This window comes from Meles meles, chromosome X (assembly GCF_922984935.1).
Source record: "Meles meles chromosome X, mMelMel3.1 paternal haplotype, whole genome shotgun sequence".
Lineage (NCBI taxonomy): Eukaryota > Metazoa > Chordata > Mammalia > Carnivora > Mustelidae > Meles > Meles meles.
In genome coordinates this window covers 71,055,834-71,069,039 of record NC_060087.1, presented here as the reverse complement: position 1 = coordinate 71,069,039, position 13,206 = coordinate 71,055,834, and the positions used below count along the sequence as shown (strand labels likewise).

The 13,206-nt window shown below is 32.6% G+C and overlaps 1 protein-coding gene across 1 annotated transcript in view; it reads left to right on the top strand.

The window, feature by feature from the left end:
- RPS6KA6 (ribosomal protein S6 kinase A6) overlaps positions 1-13,206 on the top strand; it is a 170,959-nt gene that overhangs the window by 121,946 nt on the left and 35,807 nt on the right. The window contains exons 7-9 of the mRNA XM_045995522.1: positions 3,886-3,992; positions 4,305-4,342; positions 11,475-11,617. Of these exons, the coding sequence (XP_045851478.1) occupies positions 3,886-3,992; positions 4,305-4,342; positions 11,475-11,617 (288 nt within the window). The remainder of the gene's footprint in view (positions 1-3,885; positions 3,993-4,304; positions 4,343-11,474; positions 11,618-13,206) is intronic.

The following is a 13,206-nucleotide window of genomic DNA, read 5'->3' as shown; positions in this document are numbered from 1 at the left end:
GGGGGGGTTATGGACATTGGGGAGGGTATGTGCTATGGTGAGTGCTGTGAAGTGTGTAAACCTGGCGATTCACAGACCTGTACCCCTGGGGATAAAAATACATTATATGTTTATAAAAAAATAAGAAATAAATAAAAATTATTAAAAAAAAAGAAATGAAATCTTGCCATTTGCAATGATGTGGATGGAACTGGAGGGTATCATGCTGAGTGAAATAAGTCAATCATAGAAAGACAATTGTCATATGATCTCCCTGATATGAGGAATTTGAGAAAAAAGATAGAGGATCATAGGGGAAGGGAGGGAAAAAAATGAAATAAGATGAAGCCAGAGAGGGAGACAAAAAATGGAAGAGACTCTTCATCTCAGGAAACAAACTGAGGGTTGCTGGATGGGGCGGTGGGAAGGATGGGGTGGCTGGATGATACGCTTTCGGGAGGGTATGTGCTATGGTGAGTGCTGCAAATTGTGTAAGACTGATGAGTCAAAGACCTGTACCCCTAAAACAAATAATACATTAAATGTTAATTAAAAAACTGGGTTTTCAAATAAAGTCCCCAATAGGAATTTTTGTTTGTTTGATTGTGACAGAATAATTTTACCAGCTTATCTAGAAAAGTGAACAAATTAAAAAAAAAAACTTATACATTTTGAGAACAACACCCTTTTCTTTTTTTTTTTTAAAGATTTTATTTATTGGGGCGCCTGGGTGGCTCACTGCGTTAAGCCTCTGCCTTTGGCTCAGGTCTTGATCCCAGGATCCTGGGATCCAGCCCCGAATCGGGCTCTCTGCTCAGCAGGGAGTCTGCTTCCCCCTCTCTCTCTGCCTGCCTCTCTGCCTACTTGTGATCTCTCTCTGTCAAATAAATAAATAAAATCTTAAAAAAAAATTAAAAAATAAAGATTTTATTTATTTATTTGACAGACAGGGATCACAAGTAGGCAGAGAGGCAGGCAGAGAGAAAGGAGGGGAAGCAGTCTCCCCACGGAGCAGAGAGCCCAATGTGGGACTCGACCCCAGGATCCTGGGATCATGACCTGAGCCAAAGGCAGAGGCTTTAACCCACTGCGCCATCCAGGTGCCCCAAGAATAACACCCTTTTCTTACCCTACCTCTTGTTTAAAACTTGTAAAACTGCTGCTATAAGCCGAACATCATAATATCAACACAAGTTTAGACACACACTGTAAATCCCCCAAATATTCATGTATATATGACTTACTATAGGTTATTATGATAAAGGATGAATCACAAGTTAATGTCAAAGAGATTGATTATTCAGTCAGTGGTATATGATACATTGGTTAGATTTCAGAAAAAGATCACTTAAAATTTTCATCTGTACCATACAAAGATACATTTTACTTAAGAGTTAAATCTGGAAAACAATTGTTCTAAAAGAACATGCAGCCAAATGTGTTGTTGACCACTTAATGGAGGTTTCTCCTTAATTGTTAAAATAATGAAGGAAAATCATACAGAAAGGATACATAAATTTGACTGCATAAAATTAAGAATTCCTGAATGTCAAACATAAGCACAGAATGGTGAAACTATTTGCAAGTAATGTGATGGAGAAGTGACATTTTTAAAATTTGAGGTACTTGTACTGATTGAAAAAAAAACACAGTAAGTAAATAATGGAAAATAAGCAAAAATATTACCGAGAATTCACTTACAGATAGAAAGGCCTAAAGGACATGGAAAAATGTTTTAGCTTAGATATCAAAATTTAATTTAAAATGATTGGTGGTTGTGTAAGACTGATGAGTTACAGACCTGTACCCCTGAAACAAATAATACATTATATGTTAATTTAAAAAAATAAAACAATTGGTGGCCTTCTGTATCAAATTTAAGAAAATATTTTTGAAGAGTGCTATTGTGGATGTGGTAAGACAAATGCTTTCATAAATTGCTGATGGGAGTAGAAATTATTGTAAAATTTTTGGAAAATAGTTTTATTCTATATGTCAAAATCTTGAACTGTTTATTTTCAGAGACCCAGTATTTCTTGTTTTATTTCTTAAAAATCCTTTTTGGGGAAATAATCATAAATATAAATAACACATATGCATATTACAGAGTTATTTAAAATAATGATAAACTGAAAATACTCCAAATGAACACTTAGGTAAATTATGGTAGTCTATTGATGTTGTGCAGCTACTGAAACTGTGAATAAGTTGTAAAGATATGGCAGAATGCTTATGTTATAATATTAAGTGGGGAAAAAGGAAGCCACTGAAATAATATATACTGTGATCTTAAATATGCTAAAACACACATGCATTCATACATACATAAATGATTTGAAGAGCAGACAACAAAAGACTAGCAATGCTTACCTTACCAGGTGCTAGTGTTTAGATGATGTTCTTTCATGGGTTCATTGGTGATAGGATGATTAGTAAATAGGAACGCATTAATAGTAGTGAAACGAAAAATAAGCTGAAACATAACATATGGTGGAAGTGGCTTCTGTGGAAGAGGTAGTTCTTAGAGATAAGTATTCCTAAATTCAAATTGTAGGCCTGCTTCTTATTAGCTATATTATTCTAGCTATTCTGATTCTGAGTCCCTTTCTCCAGAGGTAAAGTAGTGATAATATATATACCTGAGAGTGTTGTTTGAAAGGTTGTAGTAACATAATAACTGTAAAGTTACTGGCACATAATTTCTACTTAGTAGGTTTCTTATTTGTGTCTATTATGAGGCTTTTCACAGAGACAGCTTCATGACAAAATAATATGCTTGCCATAAAACTGTAACCTGGGACACCCGGGTGGCTCAGTCAGTTAAGCCTCTAACTTTGGCTCAGGTCATAATCTCAGGGTCCTGGGATCAAGTCCTGCATCAGACTCCTTGCTCGGCAGGGAGCTTGCTTCTCTCTCTAGCTCTGCCTGCCACTCTGCCTGCTTATGCGTGCACTCTTGTCTCTCTCTCTCTGACAAATAAATAAATAAATAAATAAATAAATAAATAAAATCCTTAAAAAAAAAAAAACTATAACCTGGGCAAAGCTGCTTTTCATAGTTCGAAAGATTTTTGTTTAGGATTTTATGTGTTAGGTTTAAATGAAAATTTTGATTAGCCTTTCTGAGAAGTTAAATAAGTAACAAATATTTTTATTTTTAATAAGGTATCAAGTGAAAATTATGTTTTTATAACTTTACCATTATAATATTCAAATGAACTCCCTGAAATTTAGATAATGCACGATCTTTGTTTTTCTATAGCTCATTTAAAAAAGCAGGTAGAGTTTCAAAATTTACCTTTAACTGCTCATTCTCTGCAATTTTACTAGTAACCAGAGTTTGTATTATGTAATTGAAGTGCCATAATTCTAAACGGGCAAGTCAGTTATAAGGTTTCATTCAAATTTTGAGCTTTCCTAATAATTCAGATATTTTTGTAGTGAAAATAACCAATTTCTAGACAAGTTATTTGTTTTGCCCATCAGAAGCCTTTGATAAGTCTTAAAAATTATATCCAATGGGAAAGAAAATCTAATGGTTGAGTAGTGCCTGATTTTCTGTGTAAATTTAACACTCACTTATGAATGAATATAGACATAAATCTATAATAAGTATACCTCATGGTTACACGCATAGTATTTTATAGTTTACAATGCTTTTTTTCACATAAACTATTTTGACTCTTCAGTGTAGAAGATATGTAAATTCCATAAAATATATTAGGAAAATTTACATTAAAAACAGTTAATATTGAAGGAGAGGATTCTTAAAGAGTTTAGTTTCATCTGTCTACTTTTTTTGTTTTTTACTTTCCTGGATTTGTCTGTTTATTGGTTTTTTAATGACATAAGTTTTAAAAGTACAATATTGAAAAAAAGGATCAAATGTTAAATTATTATATTCTAGGTTCTGTTTACAGAGGAAGATGTGAAATTCTACCTTGCAGAACTGGCCCTTGCTTTGGATCATCTGCACCAATTAGGAATTGTATATAGAGACCTGAAGCCAGAAAAGTAAAGCTATATTCTCCTTATGAATCCCTGTTACCAGTATTTCTGTAACTACTTTTTTCTCCATTAAGTCTTTTATTTTATTTATAAATTGTATGAAAATATGAGCTATACAGTTATATGAAACTTACTTATGAAAAGTAATCTTTATGTCATACCCATTGATTTTATTTTCCCATTGATTTTAAATTAATCATTTACATGCTTTCAAGTATATCAAATAAATATTATTTTAAAGTATATGATGATTTTTGTGTAAATGTTTTATATAAAATATTTTATTCCATCTTCTTGTATATGAATTTTGATTTACAGCATTCTGCTTGATGAAATAGGACATATCAAGTTAACAGGTATGTAAATTTCCTTATTTTACCCTAAGCCCATTTGATATTTTTCTATAATATATGTTTGTCTAAGCCTGTTTTCTTTTTTCCTTGACTTGTATTTTATTCATCTCTTTAGTGAACTAGAATTCATATAAAAGATAGGTAAGATAGCTCTCAATATGTTCTAATTGTAATACCAAAAAATTATACCAGAGAGTTACTATCCTGATTAACAAATGACATTTGGCTTTCTAGATAAAAATATATCATCTTATAAACATATAATGTATTTTTATCCCCAGGAAAAAAAAATACATCATCTTAGTTTAGTCTAGACTGAAAGATTTATCATAAGTAGTTATCACATTTGAAATACAGTGAATTATAAACTTTTAAACCAAGTGTTTCAGAATCAGAGGTTCATTTTTTTATTTGTGAGAATATTTTATTTTTCTTTATTTTCAATATTGTGGGTTTACTATAACACAAGGTGCTAATCCTCACAGGATTCTTAAGTGTAAAATATCTTTATTATACCATTTTTAAAAACTTATTTTTAAATAATTATAGACTCACAATAAGTTGCAAAAATAGAACTGAGAGGTCTTGTCTACCCATCACCCAACTTTCCCCAATGGTGACATCTTATAAACTATAGTGTATTATCAAACCCCAGAAATTGATTTATATAGTACAACTCACTGGACCACATACTTGGATTTCACTAGTTTTTGCATGCATTTTTTTGTTTGTGTATAATTCTGTGACTTTTTATCACATGTACAGATTTGAATACCACCACCACAAATCAATATACAAAGCTGTTTCACAACTACAAAAGAACTCTGTTGTGCTGCCCAGTTACAGTCTCTTGTGCTGCCCATTTTTTATAATCATGCCCTCCCCCACCTCCCCTAACTCCTGGCAAAGACTTATCTATTCTACATCTCTAGTGTTGTTATGTTGAGAATATGATATAAATAGAACCATACAGTACCCATCCTAGACATTTTTCCTAGAGAAATAAAAACTTATGTCCACATAGAAACCTATACATGAATTTTCATAGCAGCTCTATTTATAATAGCCAAGACTGGAAATGTCCCAAATGTCCTTCAAAGAATGAATGGATAAACAAACTGATACAACCATACAATGGAATACTGCCCAGCAGTAAAAAGGAAAGAATTCTTGATATATGCAGCAACTTGGATGGATTCAAGGGCATTATGCTGAGTGAGCCAATCTCAAAAGGTTACTTATGTTATAAATAGATAGTAAAATCTTTATTTAATTATCAGAATGTTAAAATGAAGATGTGGTCTTTACAGAGAATTTTGGACCAGTACACATTAAAGGTAAGTTGCTTTAAATTCCTAAGTATACTGCTTCAATGTAAAAATAAAGTATAAAGCTGTTAACTTGAAAGCTCAGGCAAATGTGACAAAGTTCAAATAAAGTTTAGTAAATCTTTTTGATTCATAGCTTGCTTCTCTTTTTCATATATAAAGGAAGCAACATAGGTTTAAAGGGATTGTAAAAGGATAAGGAAAGAAATAATAAGAGAGAACAGTAGAATTTTAAGATGTTATATATTATATAATTTTTATCTTACAGCAATCAAGTTTTAGATGCAAAGTAGGGGTGCCTGGGTGGCTCAGTGGGTTAAAGTTTTAGATGCAAAGCTAAAGTAATTAAATTAGAATTTAATTCTTTTCATTTTAAAAAATAAATTATACCTGTTTTGTCAGGGGTTAAGAAAGGGAGGTGGGGAAAAAGTAGAATAAATCCTACCTATATCTCTTTTCTGCAGTAAGATTAATTGGGTGAATAATGATGTCAAATTGTTTTATATTTAGTCTTGTAATGTAAATTCTGCTTTTATAGCTTTTGGACTAAAACTAGCTGAGGAGGAAGGATTAATTAGAATACATGTAAACTTAAAAGCAAAGAACAGATGCTTATAACAAGAAGAAAATGTGATACATATATATATATATATATATACACACATATATATATAAACAATCTATTTTCCTTAAAATGATGTAAATATTTTTTTAAAGAAATTATACAATAGTAAATATTAGTAATTTACACTATTTTATAATTATAGCCTAATCCAAAGTTGTGTAATGAGTAATAAATGTATGGATTTCATCTCAAACCATTCCTGTAAGGTCGGTTAAAGTGTTAACTATTCACGGCAAATATTCTAATACTTTTTTTCTCATTATTCCCTTTAACTTATTTTCTTTTTATCCTTTCTTCCTTTCATTCTCTTTCTTTTCTTTTCTTCCTTTTCTTTCTTTTTCTTCCCTTTGTTCCTTCCTTTCTTCCTTCCTCCCTTCTCCTCGCCCTGTTTCCCTCTTGTCCTTCCTATATTCTTCCTTCCATTTTGAATACTACAGTCAAAAGTACCAGATTGATTGCTGTTTGTCATTGATACTTGTGGGCTATAGTGATTTAGGAATGTGTCATCTAAGCAGGGTCTTCCCCAACATTGTTTCTTCTTAGGCTTAGGAGGAAGAATTAGGAGGTTTTCCTTAATCATAGGAGAGGAGAATATCTTTCTTTTTACCTGTGCACTTTAAAAATCATCTAGATAAAAAGAATAGATGCAATATTTAACAGGTTACTCTAGAATGGCAGCGGACTATACAAATGTTTCTTGGTATGACTATAGTTTGAGCATAATTGACCTCATACTGAGAATATGATTGTATAGCAGAAGATCAACAGAATGAGAGTGAATACCCCCCAAATATCTGCATTAAGTGTCAATATATTATTCATATTGTTTTTGTGTCTTTTTTTTTCTGTAACACCCCACCTCATAGTCTATACAGTTGATATCAACTATCTGTGGTTGTTATAATGTGTTTTTGGAGCGACATAATTCAGGGTAATTTCTATAAAGAGAAGGGAGAAAAAATATACATTGTCAGAAATTTATATCACACAGTACTTGAGCTGGATATTTAAGAGAAAATGTATGCCTAAAATAATTTTAATAATTTTTATGGTTATCTGCAAATTAGTCACTGAGATTACTTTTACCCATACTAAATACTCATGAAATTATTGTTTTCTAGGCATGCTTTTAAAATTTGAAGTCTTAGAGTCACTTAAGGTTACAAAGATACACTGTCCCTCCCCACTCCCGAAAAAAAAAAGCCTTTGTAGAGCTGATTTCTGTATTTCGTTTTCAGATTAGTGGCTTGGAAAAATCTCTGGTTAACATATCTTATTTAATCTTGTAGCTAATTCTTACTGTAAATTTTTTGTCAATTGATTGCTGAGCAAATTCTAGTGTTAAATGTCAGTTTTGTCAGAGAAAGTACAGCAGAGGACCTCTGTGGAGTGGTATAAATCTCTGAAAGGTAATGGAGGATAAGAAAATTCTCTTCCTTTTCTCCTCCTCTCTGGAATGGCCAAAGAAGCCAGTGTTCTTCTCTACAAGGTATGTTGCTTTATTCAGCTGAACTGACCTCGAAGGCTAACTTTTATTACATCTAATCTTTGACATGGAATGTGCAAGAGTTTAAAAGTCTCAAAATGGAGAGAAATAAAGTAAAAGTACATTGAAAAGATTTTTTTAAATTGTGGAAAAATCACAATGCATTCGAGTTATTATACAAGGGTAAGTGATTTTTAAATGAAAATATTGAGTATGGTTAGAAAATTAATTTTGAGAGACCCTAAAATTAATATTGATATTTTAAGAGATCCATATAGGACTTATGGCTTTATTTTCATTTATAGGATTAAGGTATAATTTACATCAAGTAAAATTCATTCTTTGGGTCTTTGTGGTGATGGAATTTTTCTTTATCTTGACTACATCCTTGTCAATATTGTGGTTGTGATATTGTAATATAGTTTGTAAGATGTTACCATGGGGGAAACTGGGTAAAGGGTAAATGAGATCTCTTGTAGTATTTCACATAACTGCATGTGAATTTGCAGTTGTCTCAAAATATAAGGTTTAATTTTTAAAAATCACTTTTTCATCTATAGTTCTGTAAACTTTGACAAATACATTTAGTTTTATTCCCATCACCAACATAAAGATATAAAACAATTCTATCACCCTCTACAATTTCCCCATTATAAGTTAATCCTCCTTTTTACCCTAGACAAATATCAATCTAATTTCTGTCCCTGAGGTTTTGCCTTTTCCATGATGTAATGTTAACAGAGGCATACAGTATATAGCCTTTTGAGTCTGGCTTCCTTTACTTGATATAGTGCATTTGAGATTAATCTATATTGTGTGTATCAATTTTTTTTTATTGCTGAATAGTGTTCCATTTTATCATGATGCCATGGTTTGTCTAATCCCCAATTAAGGGGTATTTGGCTTGTTTCCAGTTTTGGGCAGTGATGAATAAAACCACTGTAAATATTCATGTGCAGATTTTATGTGAACATAAATTTTTATTTCACTTGAGTAAATACTGAAGGAGTGGAATTGCTTGGTCATATGGTAAGTGTATTTTTTAACTTAGTGAGAAACTTCCAGAGCGTCATCCAAGTGGTCGCACCATTTTACATATCCAGCAGTAACATGTGAGTGCGCTAGCTGCTCTGCATTCCCGTCATTACTTGGTATTGTCAGTATTTTTATTTTAGCTATACTAATAGACATGTAGTAGTATTCACTGGGGTTTTAATTTGAATTCCCCTAATAATTAATGACAGTGAGCATCTCTTTGTGTGTTTATTTCTTTGGAGAAGTCTCTGCTTAGATCTTTTGCCCATTTAAAAAATATGGATTGTTTGTTTTCTTACTATTGAATTTTGAGGGTTTTTTTTTTTGAGTTTTTAAAATATATTGAGTACAAGAGCGTTACCAGATATGCAGCTTGCAAATATTTTCTCCAGTCTGTAGCTTCTTTTTTTTTTCTTCTCTGAACAGTGTCTTTTGAAGAGTTTTGATTCTGATAAAGTCCAGTAATCAACTTTTTTTCTTTTATGAATTATGGTTTTGATGTTGTATCTCAGAAACCCATGCCTAATGCAAGATCACAAAGATTTCCTCCTTTTATTCTTTTGGAAATTTTAGTTTTAGGTTTTACGTTTAGTTCTATGATTCATTTTTAGTTAATGTTTCTTTATGTTATGAGGATGTTTTTGTATATTAATATCCTGTTGTTCTGGCACCAAAGAAAAGAACTTAACTTTCTTCATGGAATTGCTTTTACACCTTTATCAGAAATCAGCTGACAATATATAAGCAGTTCTAATGCAGCATGTGGGATCTTAAAAAAAAAAAATCACTCCACTATGAATAATTACATAATGAAAAGTACAGGGCTTAATGGGAAAAATGGGGCTAGTGGTTTAATACTCAAATATATAACCAGACAAAAGAAATATAGGAAATTGATAAAAATGAAAGCATTGTTTTACACATTCTAAGTGTTTAAGAATATATAAATTCTAAAATAAGTAAGAACCTTACTTTGGAAAAAAATCCTGAAATTTGCTTGTAGAATTGTTGTCAGAAGGGTTACAGTTTGTTGGTTCTTGTGAAGTAGTAGAAGATAGATTCTCTGGAATTGGGAGGAAGGTTGTAACACTACAGGTGGACAGGAGTGGTTCATAATACACATGGTGAGCTGAAATAGCTGACCGATGTGTGGGGTATGTGCTTGCTTCAGCTAGGTACAGTTTTGTAGTGTTTCACCTAGTATTCTCTTGTAGACAAAATTGCGCATAAGCCACACATAAGCCAACCCCATTTGAAATTCACGTTATGTTCAAATTGTTCCCTAATGTATCAATCACATTGGAACAAATTTACATTTTCTTTTAATTTAATTTAATTCTTTTCAGTGCTCCAAAATTCATTGTTTATGTACCACACCCAGTGCTCCATGCAATACATGCCCTCCTTAATACCAAAACAAGCACTATAGTAGAACTGTATGTGTTAGTCTATTCTTGGATACTGTCCTTTTGCATTGATATACATCAATATGTATGTCAATATATAGTGTCATATATGTGACATATATATGTCTAGCCTTTCTCCAATGCCACAATTTCTTGATTACTGTAGCTTTATATTAAGTATTGAAGGTGAGGTAGTGTAAGTCATTCATTGTTTTTTTTTTTTTCCTCCAAAATTACTCTGGGTATTGTATTTCCTATAATATTTTTATGTAAATTTTAAGTTTAACTTTTTGATTTTTACAGAAGAAATCTTGCTGGGATTTTTATTAAAGTTTCATTGACTCTAAAAACAGTTTCATTGAAAAAGATCTGTAGATTTTTTTTAAGATTTTATTTATTTGATAGACAGAAATCACAAGTAGGCAGAGAGGCAGGCAGAGAGAAAGAGGGGGAAGCAGGCTCCCTGCTGAGCAGAGACCCTGATGCGGGGCTCGATCCCAGGACCCTGAGATCATGACCTGAGCCAAAGGCAGAGGCTTAACCCAATGAGCCACGCAGGCACCCCTGTAGATCAGTTTTTTAGGAGAGCTGATACTTTAACAGCACTGAATCTTCCAAACCATGCATATCATCTGTCTCTGCCTTTATTTAGATCTACTTTGATTTCTTTCAGCATTGTTTCTAGTTTTCAGCATACAGGTCTTACATATACTTTGTATATTTATACCTGTGGATTTTATGTGGGGGATTTTGGTGGTATTATAAATGGTACCTTTTGAATTTCAGCCTCCAATTTTTCATTGATAGTACATAGGAATAAGATTGATTTTCATATATTAGTACCTTTAGCTCTTGAAAGCCTTAAACAAAAATGGAAGCTCACCAAAGCCAAAGCATAATTTGCTTTTTCAGTGTTTTAAAAAATGTAAGTTACTCTTTCCTTCTTGTCTTAGCCTGATTTAAAACTTAGATCACTATGACAGCTTTGATTTAATTGTTGACCTCTCAAAGTTGATGAATGATATTCTAGTATAGACATGAAAAGATGTATTTTGATGATGAAATTTAACTGAGCAATCAAAGAGTATATTATGAAATACAGGCTGCATTCCATTGTCTCACAGGAGAGTTTTCTGAAAAGTAATTATAGGCTATCCATGAATTGTTTTAAGGCCTAACACAATTTTATTTCTTTTGGTATTTTCTATTTTCTGAATATCTTCAGATATATTTTTGTGTCATATTGTCATTATAGATTTTGGACTCAGCAAGGAATCAGTAGATCAAGAAAAGAAGGCTTACTCATTTTGTGGTACAGTGGAGTATATGGCTCCTGAAATAGTAAATCGGAGAGGCCATTCCCAGAGTGCTGATTGGTGGTCATATGGTGTACTTATGGTAAGTAGTGTTATTTTTTAAAATTATGCCAATATAAAAGTAATATTATTTATAATTTTAATTTAAATTTTGGAATGTGTCAGGTGAGAATAGAGTTTTGACAGTTCATGATTACTAAAAAATTTGTGACTGGCTAGCTGTTACACAGTAAGAATTAAGGTTTTGGTATTCTGGTTTCTTTTAAAGTTCCTAGATGAAAAAAAGGTAAATGACACCATTCTTTTATAAGCTATTCAAGTTTAAAACTTAGAAAAAGGCTTTCCAGATTTTAGGTTTCAGAATACTATGTTTAGCTGTCACATGATTTTTAATTAGGTATTACAGAATTTAGCACTTTACCATAAACTATCTTATTGTCAAATTGTTTCATGTATGTACCTAGAAAGATTGAAAACTTCTTGAGGAGAGCAATCCTGTTTCCTACTACTTTTCATCTTCCATGGGTATACACACTGACTAATCTGATATAAATTAAGGATAGAATTTGCAGTATTAAGTAGGGTGATAAATGAATGGCTATTGAATCAATTTGCTTGTGTAAGCCATCTTTCTGATAATCCATTTTGCCTATTTACTAGTGAATAACATACTATATGACACATTAATATATTAGTAACTATTACAAACCCGGCATTTGGAGAGGGTAGTGGGGTAGGGATAAACTGGAAGTGCAAATATTTGACATTTTTCATCACCTAAGAAGGCATACGGTCTGGTTGGGGAAACTGGATCAGCTCAGTCAACTGACAATATACCTTAGGAATTCAGGCAAGAAATCACATACATTCATTTAGGAGGTGTAGAGGAGGTAAAACTTAAATCCTGAAGCATGGATAAAATTTAAATAGCTCCAAGTCAGGAAGTACAGTGTTGTGAAGTACATTATTAGCAAAGAACTGGAGAACCAATTAGAATATTAGAATAGTAGTGGAGAGTGAGGGTGAAGGTGGAGGAAACAAGACTATAAGCCTGTAAACATATATACATGTGATTCTCTGGAGTAGTAGGAAAGTTTTGTAGATTCTTTAAAAAGGTGGTAATTAGAGCAAAAATGTATTTCAGGAAGGAAGGAAGAAATGTCTGATCTTAATACCTGATTTGATGTCACATATGAAAGCAGAAGGAAAGGGTCAAAGATAAAGATACCTTTAAAGTTTATGAACTTTAGGGAATTGAAAGAATGGACATTCAGTAGAAAAGAGATAGTTGGGAAGGAGAGCTGGTTTTGGAAGTGGAGAAATAATTTATTTATAAAATATTACATAGGTTACTGTAGGTTTGTGGCTAACTCCTTGATGATAATAAATTAGGAGAGGGAAGTGGAGAGAGGATCAAAATCATCTGAAGACAGGGGCTCCTGGGTGACTCAGTGAGTTAAAACCTCTGCCTTCGGGGCGCCTGGGTGGCTCAGTGGGTTGAGCCGCTGCCTTCGGCTCGGGTCATGATCTCAGGGTCCTGGGATCAAGTCCCGCATCGGGCTCTCTGCTCAGCAGCGAGCCTGCTTCCCTCTCTCTCTCTCTCTGCCTGCCTCTCTGTCTACTTGTGATCTCTCTCTGTCAAATAAATAAATAAAATCTTTAAAAAAAAAA